The following is a 17,613-nucleotide window of genomic DNA, read 5'->3' as shown; positions in this document are numbered from 1 at the left end:
TTTCTCGTGACATAAATAACAGAATCGGTGTCGCAGTACAGAGCACGCTTACCCAGCGGTTCGAGATAGGTGTAAAGTTTTAAACGGGCTTGGGCTGTGGTGTATGCAGCTATGACAGTATTTGCTATATTAGACGGTATTACAGCATCATCGGTTTTCGTATAATTAACATACAGCACCTGGTTGTTAACAGGTAGCATACCAGTGATCTCGTGCTCGGGGCTATTTAGCAACTCCATAAGTTTTTCGCGTGTCGACACTATTTCTGTTTGTGGTAAATTTTCGCGTTGTCCAAATTTACGCCAAAAGGAGTTAAGACAAAGTTTGGCTACCGAGCGCAGCCCCGGGTTTTTTGCTACCGCACCCCGCTCCAGCTGAACCCCTTCGGCTGTCTTAAAAGCAGTTATATAACGCTCTTGGGCAGCCTCGTCATCTGTATAACCCTCGGGCCAACCGCTAGCCTCTTGTTTGATTTTAAGAAAAGTGTTTATGTACCCGGTGAAAAGGCCCCCCTCCTGTGTATCGCGGTTGTACTGCGTTATCTTATATTGCCAAATCTCGCTCACGGTTAATATTTTATACCCGCACGCAATAGCTTTTCGCAATTCATCCACCACCCAAGTACCGCTAAATACACGCTCCGCGGGGTCTTCATGAGGACACGCGTCCTGGTTCATTGTTTCGCAGCAGCTACGACATAACCCGAATAACAGGCGCGGATGCATTCGCACCGGCAGCACCGGATGATAAAGATTTTGCGGTGGAAGCACTGTACATTTAACAAGGCCCTCGACGCGGGAAAGACTGATATTATTTTCGGGACCTGTCAGCGCCCTGCACTCGTCGCCGACGTATACCGTTGGATGGCCCACCGGATATTTGCCGTACTTGCAGATGTATGGGTACAAAGAGCAAACGTCAACATATCGTATCTGCTCCCCGTCTTTCACGTCGTACAGAGTGACCATGTTTTCCGTGCGACCACCGAAAAAAGCATCGCGCGGATTGAGAGGCTCCGCTCGAACCAGAGGGTGATCACTCACAAAAGCGCTCATCTCTAAATCTGTTTTTATCATCCGGTCATACGCGCACTCCCAAATCTCGGTTAACGTGTAGCCGCTTGAGCGGATTCTCTGCGATATAGCGTTTGTTTTCTCGAGACGCTCGTTCAATGTATCACCGTCGCTTTGTACACGGTCTCTGTTTACAGTGAAACAGTTCAAACACCCGTGCCAATAGCAACCGTGAAACTGTAACACGTGGGCTGAATCAGGTGTTTCGTAGTAACCGTCTACTAATAAATTTTGAGGCAATTTAAACTCGCGCGAGCGTCCTGCGTGAATGATACGACGATTTAAAGAATGCTCCATCCCCACGAGCCAAGAGATCGCTTTTTTTGACTGATTGTGAGCCCATCTGTAACCACCCGTAGGTATAATACCGATCGTGTTAGGTTTTAAAAAATTTTTTCGAAAGATTTGAAAGCAGGCGGACGCGATTGTTGTGTTTTCGCTAAACGGGCAAACGCGTCCGCTATCCATGAACATTTTCCGGAAAACCACACAGGCCTGTCTCAATATCGTAACGTCGTTTTTACAATAGGTTATGAGCTCGTTTGAAAAGTTAAATACATAAGAGGCATTCTTTAACTCGTTATACCATGCAAAAAAACGCTCGCGTTCCTCCGGGCGCATAGTGTCGGGAGAGTAATCGGCTGCGGGCGGCATCGGCCCAATAGAATTTTGATTCTCGGGTCTATTGAACAGATGCGGAAAAGATCTTTTGGCGAGAGCAGTTTTTAGACCGAAAGATTTAGGCAGTGCACCCAGAGGCATGTGAAAGTAGTTCAAGCTGTCGAGAAACACGAGTTTGCCAACGCGCATTGTGATGATTTTAGTGCCGTTCATTATTAAAGACGGGAGCTGCGTTTTTTTCTCCTCGATGAAGTAGCGCAGGATAAACTGGGCGTCGAAACCACCGGCGTTATGGGCTATTAAAAATATGTGAGAGAAGCCCGGCATACTCTGTATGGCTAACTCCACAAGTTGACACACAGGGTTCGTCCTAAATATAAACTCGTGATCCCCGCAATGCTCGCACGGCTCGTCTATAGAAGCATTATCGCAGCACTTGGTGCAGACACGTTGAGCTACGCAAAGATTCGGTTCGTGAACGCGCGTTGTAGGATCACCTTTTGCAGGGGTACACTGCTGCGTTTCAAAATCATAGAATATGAACATGTTCTCTTTTGGCCTCTCATCGACGCGAATAGGCCTCATATAGCACAGGCTATTATAGGGGTGCCGCGATTTACACGTTTTACAGAAACCCTCCCCGCACACATGCGTCTTTTTCTCTAAAGGTCTTATCGCGCGAAAGCAGTTACGGCACCGTTGAAGAGACTCGCAAACAGTGTTTACCCTGTGTTTACGACGGATGGTAATAGCCCTGTGATTTTCTAAACATTGTTCCCCAAAAAAATCGCGGTTACATGTCTCGCATCTGATCGCGGCAGCTGCGCCCAGAGCGCAGGGCGGTGCTTGAAGGCAGCGAGGGCATTTCTTTTTTAAACATCCATGATCCCGACGAGAACGGGTGTTACAGATTGCGCAGAAGTTTAAGCTGCCTACAGCACCGCGCAGATTCAAGATAGGCTGGAAATGATGCGACCGCTCATAATACAGAATGTATAACGTGTGCCGGACTGAGCCTACTGTATCCATAACCGTCTGTGTACCGTCAAACACCGGTCTTTCGCATCGCCCCAAAGTCAAAAACTCGAAAACCACGATAGCTAACCCCTCGCGAGCCAAATAATTCTGGTATATAGCAATTTCGCGCATACCACAGCCAGCGGGCTGTATAACAACATTTGCGCTTCTCGTGAGCTCAAGCGCCGCCTCTTTTTGAAGCGACCCGTTAATCTGTCGTATACGCTGCCATCTAGAATGCAGAGCCCCCGAGAGTATCTCACCCCTTTCCGCGTACGCGCGTGCTGTTACTAACGAGCGCGGTAGACACAGATTGTCGGTATTTCGAATCGTTAAAATTGATTTTTTAGCAACGCCCTCGTGTATCAAACCTTTTCGCCCCCTACCCTCCAAACCTTTAACGATACATACTTTTATATGGAAAGAATCATCAATATCCAGAGACGCTGCACTTTGAGCTATGTTTGTTATTAATTGCCAGATATCTACAAATGTATAGGCGCGGACAGGACGGAATGAAAGCCAGACGGGGCCGTGCGCTAAGCAGCTCGCGGAGAACGAGATCCCCGCGTAGTCACCACCCTCACAGTGACTCGTGAGATGCGTCAGAAGATCGCGGAATGCTCCTTCAAGCCATGTTGTCACGTTTGCGCCAGCGTGAGGTTGGCGGATACGCAATGTTATCTCCCGACCACGTAGTTGAAAACGTTTGAAATAACGGGCTGTATCGTGCGTGATGATGATCCGCCCTCCCGGGGGTTGCACATCCCCGAAAGCCTCGTTCCCCTGTGTATTGCGTGTTCTTCCCCCGCCCGTCTGTATATCTGTAATCAAACAAAGGCGTGAGTTATAGAGTAGAGATCGCCGATAAAAAGGCATATTGTAACTTTAGTGTACCTCGTACTAATCGCGGTACGCCTATAACGAGATAGCTGACGAGTCAGCTGACGAGTACCCTGTGGTAAATATAATAAAGCCTTTTTAAACATATCCTGTATATATCGCAAGGGCTAGAGATAAAGAGAGAGAAAGCGCGCGAGTGAGGGAGAAAGAGAGAGAAGACGTTATTATTTCTTTACCTGAATCACACTCCATCAGCTCTTTAAACCATAGGCCGAAGCGTCTAGCTTCTAATCGCTCCTCGTTTAGACGCTCCTCCTCCTCCTCCTCCTCCCCCTCCTCCTCCTGTCGAGCATCCATCGGATACACCCCCAGCTGATTCTCGGGCTGTACGAGGTCATCTTCCTGCTGACGATGGTGGTGATACGATGGACCCGCTATCGCTCCGTCGTCATCGTTTGCTCTGGCTTGCCGGTACACAGCTGTTTGGGTTATTTCATAATTTCTGTTTATTAACGCGGTTTATTTTTATTTTATTATTATTGTACGACTATGCTTACCCAGTATATCAGACCGATCGCTAAACATCAAGGAGAGGTTGAGAATAGTCGACGCCTCGTCGTCATCAGACTCGGGTTGCAGCGGTATCGGTTCGGCCGATGCTGCCGAGGTGCTCGCCCTAGGCTCTTCCTCAGCCCTCTCCTCATACTGCGGTTCTGAAAAAAAAAATACCGCCTCAGTAGTTTTTATGTCTAAAAACGAAAATCGAGGATAATAACGCCAAAACAGAGCTGAATACGCACGGTAGAGGGAGGTTTGATGCTCTGCTTCCTCCACAGCTCTCGTCGCCTCAGCGAGAGCCTCTTCTTCTTCTTCGTCGCTCACCGCGTCGTAAAACTGCCGATGGCCTATGGTGAAATCCTGCGGTATCGGCTCGGCCGGGGCTGCCGAGGTGCTCGCTCTAGGCTCTTCCCCTACCCCCTCCTCATGCAGCGGTTCTGAAAAAATACCACCCCCAGTAGTTTTTATGTCTAAAAACGAAAATCGGGGATAATAACGCCAAAACAGAGTTGAATACGCACGGTAGAGGGCGGTTTGACGCTCTAGATCCGTTTCCTCCGCAGCTCTCGTCGCCTCAGCGAGAGCCTCTTCTTCGTCACTCCCCGCATCGTAAAACTGCCGATAGCCTATGGTAAAAATAACTGCTGTATTGCTAACCGCCAACAACAGTAATTTATCGAGCTAATGGTACTTACATCTGATTTCATCGACAAGGCCTCTTACGCGGGGAGCTTCTAAAACACCGCGGCGCTGTAACTCCTCATACACAACACCCAGCACTCGTTGACCACTTAATATGCCTCTGTTATAGGCCACCACTAGAGCGCGTAAAGGGGCCCACCAGATCACTTATTTAAGTCTGTTCACGAGTCGATCACCCGATAAACGCAGCAGCTCGTAACACCATAGATCATTACACCGACGTCTCAGCTGAGCGCTATGCGGTTTTGTTAGACGTAAAAGACCCAAAATACAAGAACGCACTGATTCATCCGACATTGTAAGGGGTAATCGTTAAATACCGCTCTATATGACGGTTGAATCGCTACTGACATATCTCGAGCGAGAAGATAGGTGTGAATCATAATTAAAATGCTAGCGATATTTTTTTCAAGACAGCAAAGGAGCAGTCGCTGAAGTTTTACAGTACTCTGCATGGTCCCCGGTGTTTGCGTGAAAAAGCACGCGCACGAGTGAGACAGCTTTGTTTATGCCTGTGCAAGCATATTTCCGAGCATATTGCTCCATCTCCTGTATAGCATCTTCTCCCGAAGACCGAGCTGTGTCTTTAGCCCTCGGAGATACGCCCTTCATAAGTGAATCGGTTGAATCCGCAAAAATAGCATATAATAAAGAATATATATCGGTGGGGTTTGTTTAGAGGTATCAAGAGGCTGCAGCCGTATGCGTCGTTTTGACAGCTCTGTATAAAGCATCGCGTCTCACGGGAGAGCGAGAGAGAGGATTGCTCGCTAAAGGATCGGTGTGATGAGAGCGAGCGAGACGGTATATGGTATCACTGCTACAACTCTGAAGCACTGTACCTCTACATCTAGCGAAAGAGCTCGTGAGAGAATGCACGGTGTCGCGAGTGTGAGCGAGAGGGCATATGCTGTTGCTGCTGCTCTCGCGCTCGTGCGCTTCACAAGAGAGAGAGAGAGTGAGCGAGAAAATGTATCATGTCTCCAGGTGTGGGCGAGAGGCTGTGCTCTATCCACGTTACAGCTCTGGAGCGCTCGGCCGGTGCACGTGCAATTCTGATGACGCTGCACGACGGCGTCGCGAGAGCGCAGGGCCTCGCATCTCATGAGAGAGCGAGCGAGAGGCTTTATCACGACACGGGTGCGAGCGAGATAGCATGCGCTATCATTGCCACGACTCTCAAATGCTCGAGTATTGTGCCTCACGAGAGAGAAAGAGGATGTATCATGACGTTGGAGCGAGCGAGACGGTATATGCCATCGTTGCTGGCTGTTGCTTAAAGAACCAGCGCAATGCTATGACTTAAGGTCAATGCTACGATGACGTACTCCCCCGCCTGCTTAGAGGCTGTGCCCGGTGAGCGCGAGGTACCGCATCTCAAGAGAGAGCGAGCGAGAGCGTATACGTTGACGCGTATGCTAGCACGAGAGCGAGTAAGAGGGTGTACGCCGTCGAGATTGCAGCCACGTGCAGTTTTGATGAAGCAGCGAATACCTCAAGCTTTCGCGAGGCATCGCGCCTCGCGAGCGGCCTTATCTAAGCGTGAGAGTGAGCGAGAGGGCATGTGTGAATCCTTTGCCCCGTATACGAGGATGACTGCATCGGGCCGAGGTGTCGGCTGTTTTTACGGCCCCTCCTGTCCTTCTTTTACCCCTGCAATGATGTGCTCATCATAAGCACGTATTTGCATAAACGTCTTAGCCTTCTTCGCCCATCAGTCTTCAATCGAATCGCGCGCGAGTATCTCGTCCCGGTCACTCTTATATTCTGTCCGTCTACAAGTTTTTTTGTTTTTCCCTCAAAATGTATCCTCGTTACCGGGATTACGGGTTTCTCGGCGCGGCGTTCACGTGTCGGGTGATACGGCTGCTGAGTGTTGCGTCGCTCTACGTGCGTACCGACGCACTAGAGCAGCTTTATTTGCACGTGGTGTCGTTGCTGCACAACGATTTTATAGACAGGAGATTGGGCCGGCCCGTCCAAAGAGAGGAGGCGACGCCGGGCGCGAGTTGTGTGGTGGTGCCGCGGGGCTCGTATATCGCGTACCGTGGGGAGGTTGTTTACCGTGATAGCTATGATTATGTTGAGGTGTATCTGGTAGATCGCGGCGAGAGTGCCTTTTACGATCTAGGCTACCTCTACCACCCCTCACCAGCATTAGAGGTGATACCAGCGCTCATGATAGAGTGCTCCCTCCACGGTCTCGCCTACTTGGATGAGTATTATTACTCGATCCACGAGGTGGAGGCGTTGTGCGAGGGGCCTCTTACGGCTATCGTCATGAGCCCTCCTACACGGCACCCCCTGAGCGTCCTGCTGTTCGCTGAGGACGGCCGGGATCTCGGGGGTGTACTCGTGAACGAGCTGCTGGTACCCGACGGCTATCACGGGTACGACGAGGGGGGCGATCAAGCGACTCTACCGAGTCTCTTGATAAAGTGATTGCGATCGTAGCCCCGTGGATCAACGGTGCAAGATTTGCAAATTTCGTTTAAATAAATAAAACATTATTGGAAATAGCAGTGGATATAATCAATTTTATTTTTTTTCATAAAAGAAGTTTGAATAAGTTTCGAGCCCAATTCACGACAATAATATCTATAATAAATAAAACCTCAAAAGTGGATTAATTGATCTCATACAGTGTACTGAGAGTGAGTAAAATGTTGAGAAGTGAAAACGTGAATAATGTGTGTCGTGAAAATTAAGAATTATCTGTTCTACTTCGATATCGTAATATATACATAGATAGCAAATTTGCGAGATTTCGCGTCATGTTGACGTTTGAGGTTATGACCGCCGGAGTGCTGTTGCGTGCAGAGTGTAGAAAAATAAAAGTGGTTATTGAAAAGTGGAAGGAATCGATATTATTAATGACGTGACTAATTAGTGTTGAATAATAATAATAATAACAATGAGAAAAAAAACGTTCGTTCATTATAACCTCTAAAACGTTCTTTCCAAACAGAAATTCTATGTTGTGTAATTACATTAAAGAAAGAGGTGGATGGTTGTGTGTAAACGAATTCAAATAAATTTTAAAAAACTTTGGTCAAGTAATTCAATGTATTGTTGTCATAATTTCTTTCATTTAGTTTGGCTGTGTTCACCGGTCCCTTTTTTCCACCTCCTTAGCTTACAGTGTATTGTCATACCAATTTCTATTCGTTCTCCAGACAATACGAGAGATATTCGTATTTCTATATTTCTTTATATTGATTTCAACAAGATAATTTGAAATATTTATAACAAAAAGCCTTCATGATTGCTTGTTCATACACCCAAGTTTTGAGAAATCTTTGGGCCATATAAATGCATAGATATAATCACTTGAGTTGTTACATGATAAATTTGGAAATTTATTTCAATAAGTCATTGGGTGCTTAATTTTCATGATATCAAAATTTGTATCTTCGAAATGCAATGAACACCTCTAAAGTTCGACAAAGTGATGAAGCGACATGTATATTGAATATTTCCAGACCATGTTTGCGATTGGCATTGTGGGTTGAAAAATTCATGTCTGTAAGTCTACACCTGATCATTTTTGGATGTGATCAAATATTTTGTGTGCGGATAACCATGGAGACATACAAAATTACAGCATTTTGCTTGCTTCAACATGCATCGTATCTGTCACTTTTTTCTTGAATGTGTCATAATAAGTTTCAAAAATGTGGTTCATGTAATTTTGAAGTGTTTTTCCCTATAGCACCAAAGTCTGTATAACTGGTATGTAGCAAGTACCTATGAACTTTGATATTTCTGTGAAATAGCAGGTATGCTAATCTTTTAACTTTTTGGTTCCGACTGGAATATATTAACGAAGATATTCATTACTAAAGCACCTACTTATTTCTGAATAGATCTGAAATTACTGTCTTCAGAAACTAATGCACAGATACATGAAACAATTTTGATTTCTGTTCTCTTTCAATTGCGCTGTCTTTTTTCTTTTTAACTATGGCTCTGCTCTTTCCGATCCTTGTTTTGACTCCATCGGTTTGCCGCCGATCGATGCATATTATTAATTGGTTGCCTAATATGTGTCCTATGATTTTCTACTATTTCTTCATGCTGATTGTGGTTACGTGATTCAAGAGGTTTCCAATTATGATCATCAATCGCACATTTTGTACAACAGATTCTCAAAACAGTTTCTGGTCTTGATATAAGTGTAGTTATTCTTTTTCCACCTGGTCTGTCGAGTAATAAATTTTGAAACTTGTTCCAAAAAGTCTTTGGATGCTTTTTTTGCTGATAATATGAAAAGTTGAATCTTCGGAATGCAGTAGGCAAACACAAATATTGACAACAATACTTATGAAATGACGTGTATGTTGAGTCTATTCTGCAAACTGCAAATGTGGAATTATTGGTGAAAACATTCATTACGATAAGTGTACAGTTGCTCAGTTTTCGATGCGATTAAGTATAATACCTGCCAACATCATGGAAACCTACAGAATTTCTGAATGTTATGTGCGCTATGTCATTTTAATGTAACATCAAGACTTCTAACAACTTTTCACTCTAATACTATAGATTTGGATCATTGAAATACAGCAAAAATCTGCAAACTATAAAATTTATATACTGTGCCAATCATTTTATTTTTTGACTCGCACCGTAACATAAATATGAAGTGAAAAATTCATTACAAAAGTCTTCAGTTGCTCATTTATGGATGGATTTGAAATTGCTGTCTTCCAAACTCACTGCGCAGATACATTGGATTGCAGCAGATACCTGCGAACTTGGAAATTTCTGTGGATAAGTGTATGTGCTAAGTATCACCCCCTATCTTTATGGTAATATGTAATGGAACTTTGTTCAGCAAGTTTTAAAGTATTTCTTTTCAAATAGTATTAAAGTTTGTATTACTGCGGTATGGAGCGAAACCTTCAAACTTTGATATTTTTGTGTCGCAGCATGTGTGCCAATTATTTAAATTTTTTACTCCAACTGTAACATGTAATTTCAAAAATTCATCACAAAAGTTTTCAGCTTTACTAATTATCTTAATTTTCCTTTTTCTAAAATCTATGCTAAATTTCTGAATTTCCTAATTTATTTCTAAATTATCCTGAAATGAAATTGTTTTCCTCCACAAGCAGTGCAGGTACCTTAAACGTCTTTGAATTCCGTTGCTCTGTTGAATCAAGTACGCTCAGTTTTTTTTACTTCTTTGAATTCTGACATAATAAATGTTTCCAGGTGCCTTTTTTCTGCAACTATCAAACTGTAGATAATTGGATCTCCGCGGCCACTTGCAAACTTTGGAAATATATTTCATCGGGGGCATGTTTTGGATGACACGAAAATGTCTAGATTCAGAATGCAAAAACGACATTTAAAAATGGCCAATTCTGTTGTATTCGTTGTGTCTTGAATTTGATCTATCTTTTCTCTTTTCCTTTCTTTTCACTAACGTTATAAGCCGGAAATCATATCTCAGCCCGCAACACGCATTGCTACATGCTCTTGAGTTTCCAATAGACAAAACATATTAGAAGACAAGGAGAAAAATCACCAAAGTCCAAGAACAAACCTCTATCGAAATATTATCAGTACAATTTTGACGAAATTTAGGTCTTTTTTCGTGGAAACCAACGTTATAAGCCGAAAAACATATCACGACCTACAACCTGCTTTTCACCGTGCTCTTTGGTTCCTAATTGACAAAACATATTAGAGTACAAGGAAAAAAATCGCCAAAGTCCAAGGACAGACCTGTGACGAAATATTTTCAGTAGAATTTCGATGAAAAATAGGTCTTTTTTCGTAGAAACCAACGTTATAAGCCGAAAATCATATCTCGGCCTCCAACCCGCTTTCCATCGTGCTCTTTGGTTCCTAATTGACAAAACATATTAAGGTACAAGGAAAAAAATCGCCAAAGTCCAAGAACAAACCTGTGACGAAATATTTCCAGTTCAATTTTTACGAAAAATAAGTCTTTTTTAGTGGAACCCAACGTTATAAGCCGAAAATCATATCCCGGCCTCCAACCCGCTTTCGACCGTGCTCTTGTGTTCCTGATTGACAAAACATATTAGAGTACAAGGAAAAAAATCGCCAAAGTCCAAGAACAGACCTGTGACGAAATATTTCCAGTTCAATTTTTACGAAAAATAGGAATTTTTTCGTGGAAACCTACGCTATAAGCCGAAAATCATATCCCGGCCTCCAACCCGCTTGCGGCCGTGCTCTTGGGTTCCTAATTGACAAAACATATTAGAGTACAAGGGAAAAAATCGCCAAAGTTCGAGGACAGACCTATGACGAAATATGTCCAGTACAATTTTGACGAAAAATAGGTCTTTTTTCGTGAAAACCAACGTTATAAGACGAAAATCATAAATAATTCATAGAAATTTAAACTAAAATCCTTTAGTCAACTGAACATAAATAAGGAACTTTTGAGAAAAAAGACGTGATATCAAACCATAAACTTCCCCTAGGAAAAAAAAGGTTGGGACAAGTACATTGATGGTCCCTCGTTTGCTGATAATTCCATCCATAAAAAAAACTTTAAAAATATTTTCTTTTTAAATTGTCAAAAAAATGATTTTATAAAAAAAAATACAGAACAATTCGAAAAAATTTTCACAAATCTTGAAAAAACATTATCAGTAAAAAAAACTAATCTGTATCTTTTTTTTAAAGTGTCAAAAGAATCAAATAACAAGTAAAAAATAAAAAACCGAAAAATCGCGCTTGAAATAATTTTGGAAACCGATGCCTCATTCTTCTTATTTGATTCGAACGGCTAAATCAATTGAAAAAAATTCCATCTAATTTACGTGCAGCATTAAAATTTATTATATCAATTCGAGGCCAAGTATTTTCTAATGAATTGAAAAAAGTTACTACTTGAGTTACGTGCAGCACTAAAATTTTCGATATCAATCGAAGGACAAGTAATTTATGAGTAACTCCAAATTTCAACATTATGGAATTGTTCTAAGAAGCTTTTAAATCCAAAAAAATCACATGCAAGCTAGTCATTTCTTACTCTATGGTGGCAAAGACTTATAAGAAAATCGATTCTTTTCAGACTTTCAGGAGCTTCTGATATTATTCACAATATTCGACGTCGATTGGATCGATACAAATTATGTTTAAATATGAGTTAAAAGTACTTGTCCGGCCCATCACTTTCCATTAAAATTGTTTATTCAAATGAAAATCAGGGCTTCTCTAGAACTGATCGAGCACAAATATTCATGCAGAGCGTATTTAGAGAGTTATCTTCAAGTAATATTCCCTTAATTGCACTAATTGAATAAGAATGGAAACGAATTGTCCTGTACTATACAAGGGATGTTATTGTGCATCGATAAATAAAAAACATTTTGCACATTAAATATGTTCAAGCTTCCAAAAATAACTCCCCAGTTGGTATTGGAATGACGGCAATTTTTACTTCTCACTTTTTCCAGCGAACGAATTTCATTCGGTATAACTAACCTATACTATTATTAAGAACATTAAACTAGGGATGCCGCCGTGTGAATCGATTAATTGAGAAATCGATCTTTTCGGTGGCAATAATCGATATATTAAATCGATTCTTTTCGTTCAATTAATTGATTGAATCGATTTTTTGAGTGCAAGATCGACTGCGTAAAATTGTATTTCTTGTTCTTTTAATTTAAAAAAACTTTATTTACGAAAAATAGCGTCATAAGAGTACTAAGTAGCCCTCGCATGGTTTGTGCGCTCTGCGCCTCTGCGTCGTGTTCCACACGTTTCGTTATGCACAATGCACATGCGCAATTCGCATTTATATTTTATATTATCGTTATTCTCGTTCTCTTTTTTAATCTTCAAAAAAATTATCATCGCTAGAGTCTTTGCATGTTGTGCTTCGAACTTCGGTCATCATGACGTCGTGTGCACCTGCAGGTAAGATTACCTTATATATTTAAGTGCATTTCTTCATTTAATTTAAAAACTTGCACGCGACATACAGGTTATGTTTTAGCGTGCCCGTGCACGCACAGGGCAGGTCGCCAGTCACCAGTTTGTCGAAGACTTAACACTTTTCAACATTTTACGCTATTGTATGTATAATGAAAAACTGAAAAAAATATGTCAAGTGACTTGTCACTTTTCGAATCCAGTTTGTGCAATATTTTTGGTAATATATTTTTGCTTGAATTTTTAGAAGAAACTTCGGCCAGGGTGTACTCGATGTATTTCCAAATTAATCGACAGGATCCTTGGAAAGCTGACGGGATCGACTTTGCGACGTACATTAAATTAAAACGTAAGTAAATATTCTGTCTATTACTGGTTACTGGTATGTTTTATAATCTATTATATGCCTCACTGCGACATGCTCAGCGACAAGAGCTGCCTCTACGTCAAGTCAAAATATTTTCTTTAACATATAATATTACTCTAACATATACTCTATGATTATTTTATTTCAGATTCGAAAGTATTTCCGATTGAGTACGTCAAAGATTTATTGGACAAAACGGCAATCTTGAACTATGACGAAGACATTGAGGTATTGCGCCGGTCCATCGATGGCATTGATTAGTGAGTATTACCGTTTATTCATTATTATTTATTTAACTGTTTTATAACAAGTTCGTTTTATAATAATATGTGCAAAATTATTCTACAGTGAGGTGATTTTCGCAAAAGATGAAGATGTAGATGAAGTGTCCTCGATAGGCCCAGCAGAAACTAACAAGACGGCATTGACAGCAAGCACCTCCGGAACCACTACTATGGGTCCTGATTCTCCAACTCCGATTCCCTCAATCGTCATGGACAAGCACGCATCAAAAGGTAATATAATATTCACTATATAATAAATGAATAATATTATCCAATAAATTTTTTTTGTGTGACCTCTACGTCTCGTTCTTCGCGTCCTCTGGGGTGGGTTTGCGTTCTTTGGATTCGTTCGCGTTCTCTGAGGGTTCCTTCGCGCTCTTTGGGATTTGTTCGCGTTCTCTGGGGAATCGTTCATTTGGTCAAAGTTGTTTTGAAAATTAAAAAAAAATCATCGAATATATTCTTTCATTAATCTATGTTTGCTGAATTTATATTGAATACAAAGATCGTATTATAATAAAATGATCTATCACTTATAAATTTTTGTAGACGAAACACAGACTTTTCGTCAACGCAACGTAAAGACGAAATTTCCTTTAGGACCGCGATTCAAGCCGACTCAACCGAAGAAGAGCAGCGTCTGGACATATTTCGTCAAAACCCAGGACGGTGGTCAGTGCAAACTGTGCCATAAAGATGTCAAATCTCGTGGAAATACTACGAATTTGACTAACCATATACTTAGGAATCACAAAAACGACAAAACTCCAAAGCTGATACGAGAAAATACTCAGAGTTCAATACAAAAAAATAATCTCGAAATTGATCCGGATGATCCCGTCGTCGCCACTGTTTCTACACAACGTGATACGCATTGCCAACCCAGGATCGACACGAGCGTTTCTAGGATATCTTCGTTCAAAAATGGAGGTTCCAAAGCTAGTGCAATCACGAATGCGTTGATCTATATGATCGCGAAAGATGATTTGCCCATAAATACAACCGAGAAAACCGGATTCAAGTACTACAGCTCCGTTGCTACGCCGCTTTATGACGTTCCCAAGCGCACCGCGATAACCGCTGCTATTGATCGAAAATATGAAGTGCTTTCAGCGCTAATGAAAGAAAAGTTTCTCCAGATTGCCAACGTCACGCTTACTGCAGATATCTGGACGGAGACGATGAATACGCAAAGTTTTCTGGGATGCACTGCCCATTTCCTCGATGATGACAAACTTCTGACGGTAGCCTTGGACACGGTGGAATTGAACGAGCGCCACACGAGTGCATATATTCAGGGCACGTTTAAGTCAATATGCGAAACTTGGAACATCGAGCTTGAAAAAGTCAGCGCTATTGTCACGGATAGTGGAGCGAACGTTTTAAAAGCGGCGTGCGATACATTCGGTTCGAACCGTCATCTAGCGTGCTTTGCCCATTCACTCAATCTGGTGTTCACGAGAGTCATCGATGGAACTGAACCCCTGAAAGAGCTGATCACAAAAATTAAAGTCATCGTCACATACTTCAAGCATTCAACGCCTGCTGCTGATGAACTCCGCAAATCTCAGGTTGAATCTTCTCAACTGCGTTTGATACAAAATGTATCGACTCGATGGAACTCGACCTTTTACATGCTTGAGAGGTTTCTGGTACTCATTGATCCGATCAGTTCAATTTTGCTCAAGCTACCAAAATCGCCGCCGTTGTTGACAGCCGATGAAATTGCCACCGTTCGAGACACAGTGCGCGTACTGCAGCCAGCTGAAATGGTAACGAAGGATCTAAGCGGTCAAAACTACGTTACGACCAGCAAGATTATTCCAACGGTTTATTGCCTAAAAAAGTCCATCGAGGGAGTTAAGACGACATCGGAAATTGTAGAGAATTTCAAAAATGCGATCCTTAAAGAGCTCGATAAACGCTTCAAGGGGATTGAACTGAACCCTCTCACTGCGATTGCAAACATACTCGACCCCAGACTCAAGCGAATGTATTTTTCGTCGGCATTATCGTGCGCTAAACTCATCGAAAAAGTAAATGTTCTCGTAAAGCAGTCCAAATTGAATAAACTCGGAGCTCAACATCAACAGCCGGAAAAGCATCTCGAGAAAGAGCGTGAGCGAAGTGGTAATGACAATGACGTTTGGAAATTCCATACGGAACTTGTAAATCAACACAAGAATTACGATACAGAGACAAGCACCTCTGGGGGTCTCGATGTGGATCTTAAACAATATTTGGCTAACGAAACTATTCCATTGAACGCCGACCCCATCAAATATTGGATTGATCGCAAAGAAAATACTCCTGGATTGGCTTCTATAGCGCTGAAATATTTGTCTACCGTGGCGTCATCTACACCGTGTGAGAGATTGTTTTCTATGGCCGGAAATATCGCAACTCCAAATCGTAACAAGCTCAGCGGAAAACACCTATCCCGATTACTTTTTTTGAAATCTTTAGAATTCGAAAAATGGCGCATGTAGATCTTGCGTTATAACGAGCATTCTCGTACGTTAGCGTCATATTTTTCCTTTAATATCATATCATAATATATCATAAGTTAGCAGCGGAGCATGTAAGTATGCTTATAACGAACCGGATCGTTCGTTTGTGATATTAATATAATTTTTTATATTTTATTTCGCAAAGTCGTACATGTAAACGTTGCTTGATCCGTTTTTAATACAAGTTTGCTTTTAATCTTTTTATTTCCTAAAATGGCGTTTAGTTCCTGAATTGTTGCCGTGATGGAAGATATGAATTTAATTTTTCGTTAATTTTGTATTTAATTTTCGTTTAACTGAAGCAAACAGAGGACACATTTACGGTTGTAATAATACACAAAGAATAATTATATGCGTAATATTTAATATATGCAAAAAATTATAAAATGATAATGAAAAAGTTCCTAATTTTTTTTTTATTTTAAAAGAAGGATTAATATTTTATTTTTTGTTTCACGAAAGAATCTTTGTGTACTCAACAGGTAAAAGAAAAATCGATAAAACAATGTAATTGCAATAAAAATTTGAAAAAAAATTTAAATACCCGCTATAATTATTGAACACTTTTTTTCCAGGTTGCATTTATTATTTTTATGCAATTCAAAAGAATCGATTTTTTATGAATCGATCTTTTTCGCTCGATATTTTGTTGATATCGATACAGAGGGTGTCAATTCAATTCAATTCTAAGAATCGATTCTTTTTCAACAATCCGGCATCCCTACATTAAACTAATAATAAATCGCATGTCAATAAATTTTTAACCGGATTCTGCCGTACAATTTCGTTTTTTTACGATTGATTTTTATTTGAATGAATAGTGATGGGCCGGACAAGTACTTTTAACTCATATTTAAACATAATTTGTATCGATCCAATCGACGTCGAATATTGTGAATAATATCAGAAGCTCCTGAAAGTCTGAAAAGAATCGATTTTCTTATAAGTCTTTACCACCATAGAGTAAGAATCGACTAGCTTGCATGTGATTTTTTTGGATTTAAAAGCTTCTTAGAACAATTCCATAATGTTGAAATTTGGAGTTACTCATAAATTACTTGTCCTTCGATTGATATCATAAATTTTAGTGCTGCACGTAACTCAAGTGGTAACTTTTTCAATTCATTAGAAAATACTTGGCCTCGAATTGATATAATAAATTTTAATGCTGCACGTAAATTAGATGGAATTTTTTTCAATTGATTTAGCTGTTCAAATCAAATAAGAAGATTGAGGCATCGGTTTCCAAAATGATTTCAAGCGCGATTTTTCGGTTTTTTATTTTTTACTTGTTATTTGATTCTTTTGACACTTTAAAAAGTAGATACAGATTAGTTTTTTTTACAGATAATGTTTTTTCAAGATTTGTGAAAATTTTTTCGAATTGTTCTATGTTTTTTTTTATAAAATCATTTTTTTGACAATTTCAAGAGAAAATATTTTTAAAGTTTTTTTCATGGATGGTATTATATGGTGTCATAATTCACAACAAAATCATTTTTCTCCAAATTCCAGGAATCCACGTGTCGTACTCGACTAGTGATATTTTTCAAAATGTGTACGTGACTATAGAAAAAAAACATTGCATGGCTGAGTAGGTTCGAAAATTTCTAGTAATGGGCCTGATTATTTCTCATTTTCATTGGTTCTTACCGAATGGTATGTGTTCACTGAAGAAAATGAGAAGTGGATATTGCTATACGAACTTGCGA

At 40.9% G+C, this 17,613-nt stretch overlaps 2 protein-coding genes across 7 annotated transcripts in view; both read left to right on the top strand.

Annotated features, from left to right (window-relative positions):
- Positions 1–17,613, top strand: part of inaD (inactivation no afterpotential D) — a 2,962,486-nt gene that overhangs the window by 533,012 nt on the left and 2,411,861 nt on the right. The gene's annotated exons all lie outside the window — the stretch shown is intronic.
- LOC122416413 (E3 SUMO-protein ligase ZBED1-like) lies at positions 12,365–16,411 on the top strand. 4 transcript variants are annotated; one of them, XM_043429352.1, is made up of 6 exons: positions 12,365–12,725; positions 12,793–12,883; positions 12,988–13,089; positions 13,256–13,367; positions 13,456–13,622; positions 13,941–16,411. In XM_043429352.1, the coding sequence occupies exons 3-6, from the start codon at positions 13,014–13,016 to the stop codon at positions 15,878–15,880; spliced, it is 2,295 nt and encodes a 764-aa protein (XP_043285287.1). In that variant the 5' UTR covers positions 12,365–12,725; positions 12,793–12,883; positions 12,988–13,013; the 3' UTR covers positions 15,881–16,411. The 4 variants fall into 4 exon arrangements, with proteins under 4 accessions (XP_043285287.1, XP_043285285.1, XP_043285286.1 ...); XM_043429350.1 differs by having other exon boundaries at positions 12,793–13,089; XM_043429351.1 differs by having other exon boundaries at positions 12,365–13,089; positions 13,992–16,411.

Source organism: Venturia canescens, chromosome 9 (assembly GCF_019457755.1).
Source record: "Venturia canescens isolate UGA chromosome 9, ASM1945775v1, whole genome shotgun sequence".
Taxonomy (NCBI): Eukaryota; Metazoa; Arthropoda; class Insecta; order Hymenoptera; family Ichneumonidae; genus Venturia; species Venturia canescens.
This window is presented reverse-complemented; position numbering and strand designations above follow the sequence as displayed.